Source organism: Polypterus senegalus, chromosome 13, assembly GCF_016835505.1.
Source record: "Polypterus senegalus isolate Bchr_013 chromosome 13, ASM1683550v1, whole genome shotgun sequence".
Lineage (NCBI taxonomy): Eukaryota > Metazoa > Chordata > Cladistia > Polypteriformes > Polypteridae > Polypterus > Polypterus senegalus.
Window position 1 is genome coordinate 155,956,889 of NC_053166.1, and position 15,492 is coordinate 155,972,380.

The 15,492-nt window shown below is 45.3% G+C and overlaps 1 protein-coding gene across 4 annotated transcripts in view; it reads right to left on the bottom strand.

Moving 5' to 3' along the window:
* The window catches only part of vwa3a (von Willebrand factor A domain containing 3A), a 116,163-nt gene that overhangs the window by 22,305 nt on the left and 78,366 nt on the right, over nucleotides 1-15,492 (bottom strand). For 3 of the 4 annotated variants that reach the window (XM_039775577.1, XM_039775575.1, XM_039775578.1), the window contains 5 exons: nucleotides 8,187-8,333; nucleotides 7,193-7,283; nucleotides 4,979-5,083; nucleotides 3,581-3,678; nucleotides 2,031-2,183 (listed from right to left, as the gene is read on the bottom strand). In XM_039775577.1, coding sequence (XP_039631511.1) covers nucleotides 2,031-2,183; nucleotides 3,581-3,678; nucleotides 4,979-5,083; nucleotides 7,193-7,283; nucleotides 8,187-8,333 — 594 coding nt within the window. The remainder of the gene's footprint in view (nucleotides 1-2,030; nucleotides 2,184-3,580; nucleotides 3,679-4,978; nucleotides 5,084-7,192; nucleotides 7,284-8,186; nucleotides 8,334-15,492) is intronic. The other variant, XM_039775576.1, reaches the window with a different exon arrangement.

Here is a 15,492-nt window from a genome sequence, read left to right on the forward strand (position 1 = left end):
AATGAGCAGTTGTCGGAAAACGTCCTGCTTGAACTATGAAATGCTTCATATCTTTAAATATCTTTCTCGGTCAAAGTCACTCCCTGGGTGTTCACACAATGCCTGTCTTAGATGAGCCTGTTGGCTCTCGTCTTTGTAGTCTAAATTTAGGACACTTTTGACAGATGGCTGTATTTCCATCTCCCTAATCTCATGGCGTCACAAGGCAAAGCAAACCTTTATTTATTTATTTTTACTTAATGCATAACATTTTGGACAAAGACATTTTTCCGTGACTGTGACAATTCCAAATCAAACAATTCAGACGTCGTGACTGAAGTGCACATTGCAGACTTCCATTTAAGGGGATTGCCAGACATTTTGGTCCATCGGCAGGTCTATTGTATCTCACATGCTATGACTGCTTGAAGTCTGCCATTAGTAGACGATCAGCAGTTACTGACGGGTCGTCTCTGGTGAATCCTCCAATGCAGCCATCTTCAGCTCCTGCTGGTTTCGAGGGCTTGTCCCCTTTAGCATATGAAAGGCCTGCTCAATTGGACTGAAATCCAGTGACTGGCTTGGCCATTCAAGAACTTTCCATTTTTAGCTTTGATAAACTCCTTCGTAGTTTGGATCATCACCTTGTGGTCCATCCAGTGAGCATGGACGCCTTTACTGGAACTTGAGCAGATCAGACGTTTCTACACACCTCAGAATTGCATTTCCATCATCAATGAAGAGAAGTGTGCCAGGACCTGTGGCAGCCCTTCATGCTCAAGCCATAACACCCCAAGCACCGCCATGGTGGTCTGCTTTGAACCTCAGGCAGTTCCTTTTCATCTCCACACTTTGCTCTCGCCATCCCTCTGATCAGGGTTGTCTTTGTCTCGTCTGTCCACAAGACCTTTTCCCAGAATTCTGCAGGCTCTTTGAAGTCATTTTTCCTCATAAACTGTAATCTGACCATCCTGTTCTTGTGGTCTCCCTCCTGTAGTGTGGTCTCAGTGTTTCTCTTCATGAGGTCTTGACACACACGCATCGGCCCCATGAAGACTGTTTCTGATCTGTCAGAAAGGCCAGCGTTGGGGGCTTTTTCTTGACCATAGTGAGGTTTCTTCTGTCCTCAGCATTGGATTGGATTGGATTACTTTGTGATTACTAAGCCCACCAGTGTGTTCTTTCTTCTCCATGATATTCCAGACAGTTGATTTCGGTCATCCTGAGTTTTTTCCCCGACATCTTCAATGGTTTGATTCTAGTGTTTCAGCTTCATGATGGCTTCTCTGACTTTCATTGGCACAGCTCTTGTCTTCATGTTGACTCCAAAGGGTGGAAGCAAGCCGTGGTATCTTATGAAGCCATGAAACCCACCTGAGGAGTCACAAACACCAGGGACGCCAAACATTATGGTGCCCCGAAATGGGGGGATTGTGTAGAAAAAGTGGGGTGTGAGTCTGAAAATCCCCTTAAATGAAAGTCTGCAATGTGCACTTTAATCACAATGTCTGAATTGTTTGTACTTTGTTGCTGCACAGTTTAAAAATGTGTCCCCGAACCCAAGCTTTATGGAGGGGTTTCATGATGAGGCCACTCAACAAAGCTCTATGGGTGTAATCATATTCACTTGTGGAGATGCTTATACACCTTGGGTACACACGGCCCTAGCCATTTTATCACTGGATATGAAGCTGTAACCTTGGGGGCTGTGGCTCAGCTACTTCTAGACCACCATTTCCCAACCCGTGGACTGTGGCCGAGCCCGGATGAAGCCCCAACCTCCCCTCAACCGCTCCAACATTTGCGCTGCAGGCCTGCATGACGTCCTCGCCCCGCATTGGCGATCGTGTTAAATTCACAGAGCGGGGACTCCCCTCAGGGGGCTGCTCTCAATTCACAGAACACACTGGCATGTCAAACAGGGGGTCGTGACAAAGCTAACGTTGGCTTGCTCTGTTCTAGTCTAAACCAATGTCCCCAACAGCTTCTTTCGGGCGTCATACAACAGCCTCCGCGCCCTTCCCTAGAAATAAAAACCATGGGGTTCTTACGTTGACTTCAATGCTGGGGAAAATGGTGCAGTACTTGGCGGCCACCTTCTTATTCACAGCAGGAACCAGTTTCTTCTGATGTGTACAGTCGGGTCCCGACACAAGCTTGTGGAGATCAAGTTTGAGCCTCTTCAGGCTGAACCTCTGTAACCACTGCAAAGAACATTAAACAGACATTCAGTATAAGGCACTCCTTCTGAGTCGGCTCCAAGTGTGTGCATCTATGTGGATCCATATCTTATATATATAAATGTCTACGCGTGGAAGTGTTTGTGTCTGTCTGGCCCGGAAGTGAGAGGTGAAGTCGGGGTGAGGAACAGAAAACTCGCTTAGCCACTAATAACACAAGCGAGGCGAGCACATCGGCAAAACGAATCCTCCGAAGAAAGACAAAGTTGCTTAACATCGGCAACCCGGTATCCCTTTTACTTGTCCTCCCGCCACTAATGCACAAGCGATGCGAGCACGTCAGCAAAATGAATCCTCCTAGGAGAGAGAGAGACTCCCAGAGTAGTTCCTTTCAATGACCTGACATCTCTACATTTCAGTTGTTTTCTGACGATTTCAATAGTTTCTAGGACCCCGGGCTTTTTACAGCACAGGCTTACACAACTCATTTTTTATATATTTATAGTGGAGAATTGTAGTGGAAGGACTGGGGTGAAAAAGCATGCATGGGGCACAAACGGCCGGCGCCCCAGTGCCTGAATATCCCGGGAGCCCAGCACTTCCGCCACACCAGGAAGTGCTGGGGGGAAGACGACAGGGGACACCCGGATGGCTTCCGGGTGCGCAGCCGGCATTTCCGCCACACTGGGGTGTGGCTATGGAGGAATGCCGGGAAGCAGCTGGAGCCCATCCGGGTTCCCATTTAAGAGGCCGCCTCCCTCCAGTCGTCGGCAGAAGTCGGGTGGAAGAGGACGGAGCTGGAGGGAGGACTAGAGGTGGCCAGGAGAGAGGCACTGGAAGTGTGTGGCCTGGACATTGGGGGAATCGGTGCTGGAGGCACTGGGGTGTGTGAGTGCACAAAAACTTGTACATATTTGTAAATAAACGTGTGTTGGGTGAAATATGATGTCCGTCTGTGTGTGTCCGGGCCAGCGCACAGCACATCACTTTTTCCACATTTTGTTCTGTTACAGCCTTATTCCAAAATGGATTAAATTAATTTTTTTTCCTCAGAATTCTACACACAACACCCCATAATGACAACGTGAAAAAAGTTTACTTGAGGTTTTGCACAGGCGCTCTGTGGTGCGAACAACAGAAACACGAGGCCAATATCGCCTGGCCATCTAATATGGTGTGTATATATAAATAGCTACAACATTTATTTCATACAATGAATGGAACTCACGGGGCTTTGTTAGGCGTCAAAGAGAAATTTATAAGAAAAGAAGCAACAAATAAGAATAAAGATGAATAAGCAACAACAGTAAAGAAATCAATCCATGCACTTTTTTTTTTAAAACCTAGGACATATGATTATTAGAAGGGTAGCGAGCGTCCGTCAGGGCGGGTGTGGAAAGAAAGAAGCGGCGCGAACTCACCTGCTTAGTGGAACAGACGTCCTCCTCTTTTGGCAAAGCAGCAAATGGAATTGATTTCCTGACACTTTTAGCTTTTGGGTATTTCTTAAAAACACAACCTGCACAAAAAGAAAATTGTCTATTTTGTTTTTAACAGATGAACACAGTGAAGCGCCATTAGATTCACGTTGATTCAAAGCCTGCTGATAATTGTGAGTGCGCGGTGCGGTCCCAGTCGTATCGGAATTCCTGTAATGTGAGCATTGGTGCCGTAACTGGCCTGCTCAGGTGGCAAAAGGAGCCCGTGGTGGTGAGGGACCTCCATAGTCCTGGGTTTTCTAGTCCGGTTCCTGAAGCACTGGGGTAGCCTACACTGCAGATTACAATGGGGTTCAGGTCTCCTTCCAATACCCACAGGGCATCATGGGAACTGGAGTTCTAGAAAACACAGCTCTGTTGGGTTTATTGGGTGCCAGCCAGTGGCGTAGCTCGGAGGTGGTCCGCCCCGGGCAGAACATTTTTGGGGGCGGCATTATTGGCCAAAAGGCTCAGTGCAATTCGTGTGTAAGCAGCAGGGTTTGGAAAAATATCACTCATGAATGAAAAAAAGTCAAATTCTCCAATTTTTATCTACAAATGCTTCAAAAATAATTTTCAGACTGTCCTTCTGTGACGGGATCAGACACAGCAGTTGACATTTATGAGGCAATAACACAAATAAACATAAACATGACACCGATAAGAATTTCCAGGAAGATAAACAACTAATTTAGAATTTCATTTCATTATCAATCCGAATGCGTCCTTGCTCTACGCACCTATCACTTGCACACTACACTGCTTCTGGTTTTCGCAGCGTAATTATATTAAACTAATAATCAGAACATGGCTTATCAGTGCGTCTATACTATATTCTTGTCTAGTTGATGCTTATAAATAAATTATATGTGAAAAATGATTGCTGTTTCATACAGTATATGAATACATCTATGCAAAATTCATCTTAATGTTTCTCTATACGTAATTTTAATTTCTATTTAAATAGGTTCACATATTCAGATATGTTAGAGGGCGGCAAATTGAAGCAACGCCCCGCCATGAGCTGCACGAACTCGAGCTACGCCACTGGTGGCAGCAGGGGGCACTATAGGGGGATATACTGCAGATGACAATGGGAAACAGGTCTTCTTCCAATACCCACAGGGCATCATGGGAATTGGAGTTCTGGAAAACACAGCCCTGTTGGGTTCTGTGGGTGCCACTGTAGGGGGACATATGGCAGATGACAATGCGCTCGACAGCAGACCCCTCTCCCTTTGTGCTGCTGATAAAGGGCCGTGCTAAGGGAATTGAAGTCGCTGAATCGTGTTGCTAGTGGATTTTATTCATTAGAAGTTAACATAATCTTCTTAGGCTTACCCACTCTGTTCCCCTCTTCAGTATAGAAAACACACTGTGAGACTTTCTGGGATTTCCTTTGTTTGTTGTCTTTTTCTGATGAACCAGAACTCTTCATTGAAGAAGCTGCACCAGGGAGCAAAAAAAGAAAAGAAAGAAAAAGAAGTGTGACATTCTCCACCATACAGCCAGTCGAGAGCAGAAATGGCGAACGCTTTTGAAAGCGGTGCCTTGAGGACTTGCTGGTACTTCTACCGACCACTTACTAAATATTAAAGCAGGAGCTCACTAACAGATGCACCGATGAACCAAAAAAAATGTCCTGCAAATTCCGCAACGAGAAATAACGACTCCAGCATAAAACGAAGCCGACAGGAAAACAAGGCTCCAAGATCACATTTCCTGAAGCCACGCATCAGCAAAAAATGAGAGGACGCAGAACTGAAGCTGCAGAAGGTGCAGAAAGCTAACGAGGGTCTGCTTTGTTTTCGAAGCCCAGATACCATTTCTAGAGTTTTGCATGTCTTGCTACACACTGACATTTTTATTTGTGTGTGTGTGTGTGTGTGTGTTTTATGGGTGTAGAATTAAAATAAACATCCAACTGAATAACGAATAGCCCACCGTATATTCAAACAGTGGGGGAGCGTCAGCTGACCTGGGGGTGTGTGTCTGACTGCCCCCCGTGATGGACTGGCAGCCTGTCCAGGGTTCATTCTGGCCTCGTCTACGAGAAGGACATAGCAGCACTGAATGCTGTGCAGAGGAGAGCAGACCCGGGCATCCCAGGACTGGAGGACAGCGCCACCCTGTGGACTGGTGAAGAATTCCCACCACCAGAACAGAGGTCACCTCTGCACGGCTTCAAGTGCTGCTATGTCCTTCTCGTAGACGAGGCCAGAATGAACCCTGGACATCACGGGGAACCATCAGCCACTGTGACCGACTCCGAGGACTAAACCTGCTCAGTCTGAGCAGAGGAACTGGCGTGGGGACCTCACCCAGGTGTTCACTACCCTGAAAGACATCAGTTAAAGCAGATCCAGAAGAATTCTTTCAACTTAACGGTGGTGGATATTTTGGAGTAAGTCAAGGAAGTACAAGGAGTTGTGGGAATTCTAGAGATGAAGCAGGAACCTTGAGGACTCTTAAGAAGGCTCTGGATGAGACTCTGGGACAGCTTGGCTATCTGCTAAACAGACAAACCTGACGCACCGAACGGCCTCCTCTCGTTTGTCAAATTTCTTCTGCCCGAGGCCTGAGACTGTCCAGCAAACTCTGCTGCTGCAGGACAGCCTTGTGCCCGAGTCGCGCCGTCTGTGTAGTCTGCGTGTTCTGTCCGTGTCAGTGGGCCTCGTTCAAGTTTAGAAACAGTGTGGCAGTTCATAGCCAATCAGAGGCCCTCATTTTACTTGACACTGAAATCTCAACAACTGTGTTCTGTCAAATGATGACAACGTCACACGGTATCAAAATCAGGACTCCAGCATCCCATTGTTTTTTCTGTGTGACCTTACTGTCTAGCAAAAGAGGAGCAAGCGTGACTAATTAGGAAAGTTGATATTTAGTTTCAAGAAGTTCGCACACTGTGAATGCTGCAGGAGATGGACTGAATGATTCCTTGCCTGGACAGGAAACACCATGGAAAAAGAAAGTGGAAGGACAGGCTCTCGGACCGGATGGGCACAAGAATGCTTACCTGGCAGGGAGGCCAGTATGATGGGAGGACCAGGGGAGACACCATATATCCCGGCATTCTGCCCCCCAATATGCTAGAGGGCAGCATTGCTGGGATTTGGATACCCACAGGGCATCATGGGAATTGGAGTTCCAGGAACACAGCCCTGTTGGGTTCTGTAGGTGTTGGGTACCAGCAAGGTTAGGATTAGTGGAGGATGCTCCCCCTAGGGGGGGGTTATTGCAGAGGTACACTAAATTTGAATAGTAAAATTAATTTTGAACAATTATAACAATTGACAAAGGGTTAGGGTTACTGCCTTCAGTAAGTAATGAGATCCTCGACATTTTTCCCGTTTTTTTATGCTGAAGCTTGAATGCTTTCTCATTCTTTTATCCTCTAATGGCCAAATACAAAAAAACTAAATAAATAATCACCTAACCAAAAAAAACAGGCTGAGGTTATTTATTTATTTTTTCCAATTTTGAAGTCAACTGTTACTGTGCAGACATAACCAGACGTGATGATCAGCTGTAATAAAATCGAGGTGCACAAACCTGATGCAGTGGTGGCCTTGGTGCTGTTGGGGCGCCATGTCAACGCTTTAAACGGCGAGTTTGTCTCTTCGGCACTTTCCTCCTTAGGCTGCTGTGAAGATAAAATACACACTGAGGAGACGTTTTTATCTCCAGGTTAAGTGAGGCAAGCGAGGCCGAAGCCGTCCTTTAAGAGGGTCGGTAGGGTACGAGAGAGGCCTGCACTCGGGGCGCCTCTTTCAGTTTTCCTAACCTGATTTATCCAATTAAGATTTGCGCTCCATCCTCTCGCTTGTCTCCGTTTCTGTTCTCTGCAATGCCATTGTGAGTTAACTTACAGAGCAGCTCAGGGAGAGCCATGAATCCTCTGTCTGGGCCCTTACCATTCACGTAGTTGTATAGGGTGGTCCAGATCTAATTATGCAATTTTCATTACGCTATAACTTATTAAGTTTATTACATAGAAAACCACCCAAAAAATCCCGGACCATCGAGAACTGTGCGAACTGACGACATGAAGAATCATCTTCGAGCCGAACTGGAATCTTCCCCGCATAAATCAAAGTCATCCAGACGATCTGGATCAGCATGTACGTAGTGATAACACCAGCTGGTCTGTGCAATGACAGGAGGAGCGTGGTGGGCATTGAATTGGGGGGGGGGCACATATTTACAATTTATTTTTGTGTAGCCCAGAATCACACAAGGAGGGCCGCAATGGGCTTTAACAGGCCCTGCCTTTTGACAGCCCCCCCAGCCAGGACTCTGTAAGAACACAAGGAAAAACTCCCCAAAAGAATGGAAGGAACCTTGGGAAAGGCAGTTCAAAGAGAGACCCCTTTCCAGGTAGTCTGGGCGTGCAGTGGGTGTCAAAAAAAAGGGGCTCAATACAATACAACACAATACACAGAACAGAAGACAAGTAATCCTCGATACAATACAATAGTGCAATAGAAATATTACAAGTACAGAGCAGAATTCAACAGCAGATGATACCCCGATTTGGATTGCTCACCATTCTGGCTAACGTCAAGGCCGTGGGCTTTGGGCCTGGCAGTCTGGCCACAGCCTGCTTGTCTCCCCTGCTGCTCAAAGTGTCAGAGCCTCCTTCCAGCTGCTTGTGCCCCGACCTCTGCTTCAGCGAGTCCACCAGCAAGGCACACTGCAAGTAGGAAAGGCACAGAATCAGAATCCCGTTAGAGGAGCCTGATGAGCACAGCCTTGTTGTCGTGTTTTTTGCTTTATATTTTTTACTAGACATTAAACCCGTTACAATAACCGGCGCTAGAACAGTAGTGCATAAACATTTGTATGAACAGTCGATATTAAATGGCAAGGGACCTTGTATGTGGCTGTAATATGCGTCACTGTATTGTGCGCCTTTAATTTTCTCTCGCAGTAATACTGGTTTGTATTTCCGTAAAATGCCTGTCATTTTGTCTGACAGTAATACAGTGAGCCTCGGTTCACGGCCATAATTTGTTCCAAAACTCTGGTTGTAACCCGATTTGGTCGTGAACCGAAGTAATTTCCCCCATAGGATTGTATGTAAACACAATTAATCCGTTCCAGACTGTTTTTAAGTTTTTAAGCACAAATATAGTTAACTAGCCAACCCACGGCGTACCATACGCCACATAATCAGGCCGGTTTTTTAATGATTTTTAAGCACAGGGAGAAAATTAACATTTGAAAAATCGGTAATGTAATAAATCAGCAAGAAATGCAACATTATAACAATGCACGGAACGAACCAACACACAATCGTCCGTGACTGAAAACTGGCGGACCAATCGTGTTGATGTGAGCGAAGGAAATGTAGACGCGCGCCTTCTGTTCTGACAGATGCGTCGACGATGTATTGCTGGAAGAGTTTGCCACTGGAATGCAAGACACTAAATGAAGATCTCATTTCAAGCCTGAAAGCATAAAATTGGAGCTGTGTGACTTGCGTTCTTTTTGTGGTTCGCTTTTACTCAACACGCCCTTCTCATATCCAGAACTGGATTTTCCACGAACACCATTCGTACAGCAGTAACAGAGTAACCGTGAGTGATAATGTCATGCATTTGCATGTAAGACTTTGCAAAGGGATTAAACTGTCATATCATGTTGTCTAGTTGAAGCAACAAAATGTCACTGCAAGCGCTATTATATTAATTTTGCAAACGTTGACTGGTAGCCTCAGCAGAATCGAAGATATATAGCTGACCATATTGTGGTGACGTGTCAGGATTGTTATATAAAGGAGAGACCTGGTGATAAATTTGACCATGGATTCTGAAAGCATCCTTGTCCAGATGGTTGAGCGATGTGTGCGCCCATTGACGCGAAAGTTTAAGCAGAGTTGTATTCCCTGATATGATCACAGTAATTTCGGGACAGCGGGTTCTTGCCAGTCAAGAGGTCTTCCAATAAAAGAGGGGGCTTGGATAGCGGTGGCAAAGACACCTTGCCGGCATGACAACACTTAGTGTAATGTCCGGATTTGTTGACCTCTGCTGGCCAATGAAGAGCATTGCAAGAAGCACATAGTGCGGTAGGTAGGTAGGCCAATGTTATGTTCTTGGACGTGAAAGGCGGTATCTTCTTGAAAAGCCGCAGAAAAGTGAAAGCGATGTTTGTGCATGAACGATTAAGTGCTGTGTTGACACTGAAGGGAACTGGAATGAGTTGTGTCGAAGCATTGCTGGCAATGTTCACATTGCATCATTCGTTCAGTGGAGTGTGTTTTTAAATGCATGTTGAGAAATCTCTGCACTCGGAACGTTTTTGAACAAATCGTGCATTCAAAGATCTTTTTGGAATGCGTTCGCTCAGTGGAGTGGGTGTGTAAATGTGCTTTGAGATATTTCTGGCGTGTGAAGGTTTTGGAGCAGTGTTGACACTGAAAAGAATTCATCAGGGAATGTGTTTTGAGATGGTTAGTAAGGTATCTGCGTGCGTGAAAGTGCTTGTCGCAAATTTTGCATACAAATCTTTGCGTTGAATGGATCTGCATATGGTTGTGGAGATCCATCTCACCGGTGAAGTCCTCGGTACAAAATGTGCAATTGAAGGTGAGAGTGGAATGAGTTCGTAAGTGTTTTTGAGAGCGCGAGTTGTCTCGAAGCATTGTTGGCAATGTTCACATTGCATCATTCGGTTAGTGTTGTGTTTTTCAAATGTGCGTTCAGATATCTGTGCACTCTGAAGCTTTTGGAACAAAAAGTGCATTGAAAGTCCTGCGTGGAATGCGTGTGTTCAGGGGAGGGTGTCTTTAAATGTTTTTCAGGAAGAGGAGAGTGGGCAGGTGACGTCACATTAGTGTGGCAAGCAAGTGGGTGTGCTGTGCTGTGTCAAAAGATGTCGCCAGAAGGTAATCACGTGGGTATTTGAGAGGCATGAGAACCTCGTAATGCCCATGATCCAAAGGACCGCTAAAGAGCAGGGATATGAAGAGACGCTGGGCCGGATTGTAAACTCGAGGAGAGGCATGAGGACGTTCTTGGAAGTAAATGCTGATAGTAGCTGGAAGGATTTGGGACATTGCCACAATTTTTGCCTCGCCACCATAGACTCCGGACGTATTCATGTAATCAGCGTATTGTTGAGCAGACTGTATAACAATGCCTCTGTGACTAAGAACAACGGACACCACGTCACCGAAGTTATCCCAATGTTGGCAAATAAAGCTAACAGCCATGTTACGAAGTTTGAGAGCAACAGTTTCGTCAATGACATTTCTCCAAAAAAACCCGACTGACAAAAACAAACAGTTACCTGAAGCAGGAATTTCTATAACATTGAAAGAATTGTTGTTTCCATGAAATACATTTGAAGCGGTAGCCATGGAGGGCAAAAGAATAGTCAACGTGGCTCACAGCGGGGTTTGGACCGCAGCACAGACCAAAGCGAGTGAGTATGTGTTTGATGAGCTGTTTGATTTGGCGGGCAGTGGTCTGAGGTGTGTTCCTGAGCACGTGGGAGGAGGGGTAGAGTTTCTGGGCGGGGCTTTGTTGTTCCTTTCGCATGGTTTTTCATGGTGGATGCGGTCGGGATTCGAAACCGAAAAGAATAATGAAAAGTCAACGTGGCTTAGACGTGCATGTGGACTCCTAGCACAGACGAAAGGGGCTAACTGGGTGGTCGGTGAGTTTTTGTGTCCGGGCACATGGGCAGGCAGTGTGAATGCCTAGAGAGCGAGGGTAGAAAAAGGAGTGTTAGTGGGCAGGGAAACGTCTTCCGTATTTCTGCAGGAGCATCCAAGAGGAGGCATGTTTGTCGCGGATGCGAATTGCTGTATGTAGCGTGTAAAACAGTTTGCTATGGTGCACGCGGTCATGCGTCATAACCGAAAACTCGGTTTTTAAAGACTGCTTACTTCATTGTGTTTTAAGCTCAGTTGTAAAGGATTGTTTTAAAGATCCCATGGGATACCCCTCGCAAACCGTTTCACACGCTGCATATGGCGATGTACCTACGCCTTTATGAACAGTCAACGTGCAGGTGCATGTGGCCTCTACGGCAGACGAATATAAATGACGCCGTTTCTTCTGTGTCGTCGCGTCCGAGTTGGTGGGCGTGGCTCTGCGATTTATCGTCGTATCCAATGGTCTTGGAGTTGGTGGGTGTGGCTCCTTCCTGCGTGCGCCATCGGTGTCTTACTTGTCGGCGGCTCAGTGAGTCCACGCCCCTTCCAGCGTGCTTTCCATGGTTGTCTTGCCTTAGTGAATTATATATATAGATTATACCATAAAGTTAATTATACCATTGAATGCACAGCGTAATAGTAAACTAAATGTAAAAATATTGAATAACACTAAGAAAACCTTGAACAACAGAGAAAACTAACACTGCAAGAGTTATGCGCTATAGCCTTACGACCCACTAGCTGAAAACACTTTATTTTTAATGAGTTTTAAGCACTGGGAAAAAAATGAACATTTGAAAAATCCGTAATTTAATAAACAACCAAGAAAAGTAACACTGCAACAATGCACGCGTGTGCCTCTGTGTGTGTGTGTCTCTTTCACGGGCCTGTGTGTGTGTGTGTGTCTGTCTGTCACGCTCGCCTGTGTGTGTGTGTGTGTGTGTCTGTCTGTCACGCTCGCCTGTGTGTGTGTGTCTGTCTGTCACGCTCGCCTGTGTGTGTGTGTGTGTGTGTGTCTGTCCACGCGCGCCTGTGTGTGTGTGTGTGTGTGTGTGTGTGTGTGTCTGTCTGTCGTGCTCGCCTGTGTGTGTGTGTGTCTGTCTGTCACGCTCGCCTGTGTGTGTGTGTGTGTGTGTGTGTCTGTCACGCGCGCGCCTGTGAGTGAGTGGTGTGTGTGTGTGTGTGTGTGTGTCTGTCTGTCTGTCGTGCTCGCCTGTGTGTGTGTGTGTGTGTGTCTCTCGCGGGCCTGCGTGTGTGTGTCTGTCTCTCTCTCTGCACAGGGAATGCACAGGAAGAGACTGAACACGTGCCGTGTGGCCCAGCGCATGCGCACTTGACCAGAAGACACACACACGGACACCTGGACGCACACAGGGGTTTTATTAAAGAGGATTATCTGATTTACCGTATATACTCACATATAAGTTGGGTCTTGAAACCCCAAAAATCGATCATAAAATCTGATCCCGACTTATACGCCTGTTCAAAAATGCGACACTTACCTTTTTTATTCATTTTTTATCCATCTTCTTGCCTCCTCCAATCTCACATCAGCTTCTCAGACACATTGAATTTTGTTGCAGCAGCGCAGTTACCAATTTCTTTTGCTATTTCAAGGACGTTTAATTTAAAACCAGTTTCATATTTTCTTCTGATCGTAGATATGGGATGCTCTTACGATAAAGGTGTGTGAGGGTGTGAGATACAAAAAAACACAAAACATTGCAAACGTCGCTTCAGAATAGTGCGGGTATCACCGTGTGGTCACGTAGGCACAATACATAGAAAATAAAGGCTGTGTGCCCCGTGGTGACTCTCTCAGGTGGGCGTTAGCATATCAGAATCTCTTGGACCAATAACGTGAATGTTCCGCATTCGTCTTATACGATCGACATTATAAAATACTGGAAATTATATGATAAAATCAAACCCGACTTATCCGCGGGAGAACTTAAACGTGAGTATATACGGTAACCAATGAAGACCTCTGTGTATTTGCTGCAGTGTATCATCTTCTACAATTAATTTTGTAATGCACACACTTGCGATTCACGGGTTTACGATTCCACCGAGTTGTGGGTTTGTCATCAAAAATGAAACAAAACTATTTTACGAGTCTTGCAACCTATTCTAGCAGCCATACCATATGCACCTTAACCTGTGGTCTGAATGTGGATCCCAATGCCCCCCTATATGTCCTTCATATTCTATGTGTCATTCAGAATTGATTTTAAAATACTGCTTATGGTTTACAAAGCCTTAAATAATCTCGCTCCATCTTATATATCGGAGTGTCTGATACCTTATATTCGAAATTGTAACCTTAGATCTTCAAATGAGTGTTTGCTTAGAATTCCAAGAACAAAACTTAAAAGAAGCGGTGAGGCGGGCGGCCTTCTGCTGTTATGCACCTAAAATCTGGAATTGCCTGCCAATAGAAAGTCACCAGGCTAATACAGTGGAGCACTTTAAAAAACTGCTGAAAACACATTACTGTAACATGGCTGTCTCATAACTTCATTTTAATTTAATCTTGATGCTCTGCATATTCAATCAATTATCATTATCATTCATGGTGGCTCCAAAATCCGTACTGACCCCTACTCTCTCTTCTGTGTCTTTCCCGGTTTTCTGTGGTGGGGATCTGTGCCAACACCACCTGATCAAAGCACCGTGATGTCCTTACATTGATGGTTTAAAGGCCAGAAATCCACATGACCGTCATCATCAAGTCCTTCCATGAGAACCCTGAATATAATGAGGGTTAGGGTTAGGGTTAGGACCTTACTCTTATTCTATGTTAATTAGTGCTGTCTTATTCGAATTCTTACTTTGTCTTTTATTTCTCTTTTCTTCATCATGTAAAGCACTTTGAGCTACATTATTTGTATGAAAATGTGCTATAGAAATAAATGTTGCTGTTGTTGTTGTTATAGTGCAACGACGGGGACACTGCGCTGTAAAAACGATGCCATCCTTTGAATGAGACGTAAAACTGACTCTCTGTGGTCATAAAAGATCTCTGGACATCCTCTGTGAAGAGTAGGGTGTACCCCAATGTCCAGACGAAATTGCCCACCACTGCCTCTTCATTCTGGGCCCCTAATCATCCCCTGTCTCTCTCTTTCTCTCACCCCTTCACCACCTCAACAGCTCATGTGTGGTGAGTGGACTGGCACAAGAATGGCTGCCATCAAATCCTCCAGGTGGATGCTACACATTGGTGGTGGTTGAAGTGGCTCCCCACTCCCTATGAAAAGCACCATATAAATGTAAAGAATTATTATTATTATTTGTAGTATTATTATTGTTATTAAATATATTTTATTACACATGGGGCACCATGAAGCAGATAGATTAAGGCAAAATTCTACAACGATACAATTAGCTCAACTCCAACATGGACGTCCTAAGTGGTCCTGCTGGATCAGAACTCTTTAAAATTAAATTGCAACAAAACTGAACTCCTGCAAATTGGGACTAAAGTGCAACTTAATAAAATGAGCTCCTTCCCAGTCCATCTTGGCGGTGATCTCATCAGACCTGCCTCTACTGTAAAGAATCTTGGTGTCTTTTTTGATTCCTCCTTCTCTTATTCCGCCCACATAAATCACATTAAGAAACTTTCTTACTTTCACCTCCGTCACATATCCCGTGTTCGCTCCTTCCTCTCCTTTTTTAACGCTGAGAAACTTGTCCCTGTTTTTGTCACATCCCGCATCGATTATTGTAATTCTCTACTGGCAGATACCCCTTCTAATCCTATATCACAGCTCTGGCTTACTCAAAACTCTGCTGTAAGAGTCCTGACACGGACCAGCAGCAGCGAGCACATCACAGCCATCTTGCTCCGCCTTCACCGGCTCCCTGTGTCTTCCAGAATCGAATCTAAAATCCTACTAATAACCTACAAAGCCTTAAACGACCTCGCGCCAAACTACATCAGTGACTTCCTCTATCACTATGTGCCTGTCTGCCCACTAAGATCCTCTGATTCTGCCAGTCTTGTTGTGCCCCACACTAATCTACACTGCATGGGTGACAGCAGGGCCTTCAGCTGTTTAGCGCCCAGACTCTTGAATGACCCACCGAAATTAATCAGGTCAGCTGACTCCATGAATTCTTTTAAAAAACAACTTCAAACTCATCTGTTCAGGAAGGCTTTTAGCTCTACTTGACTTTATTACCC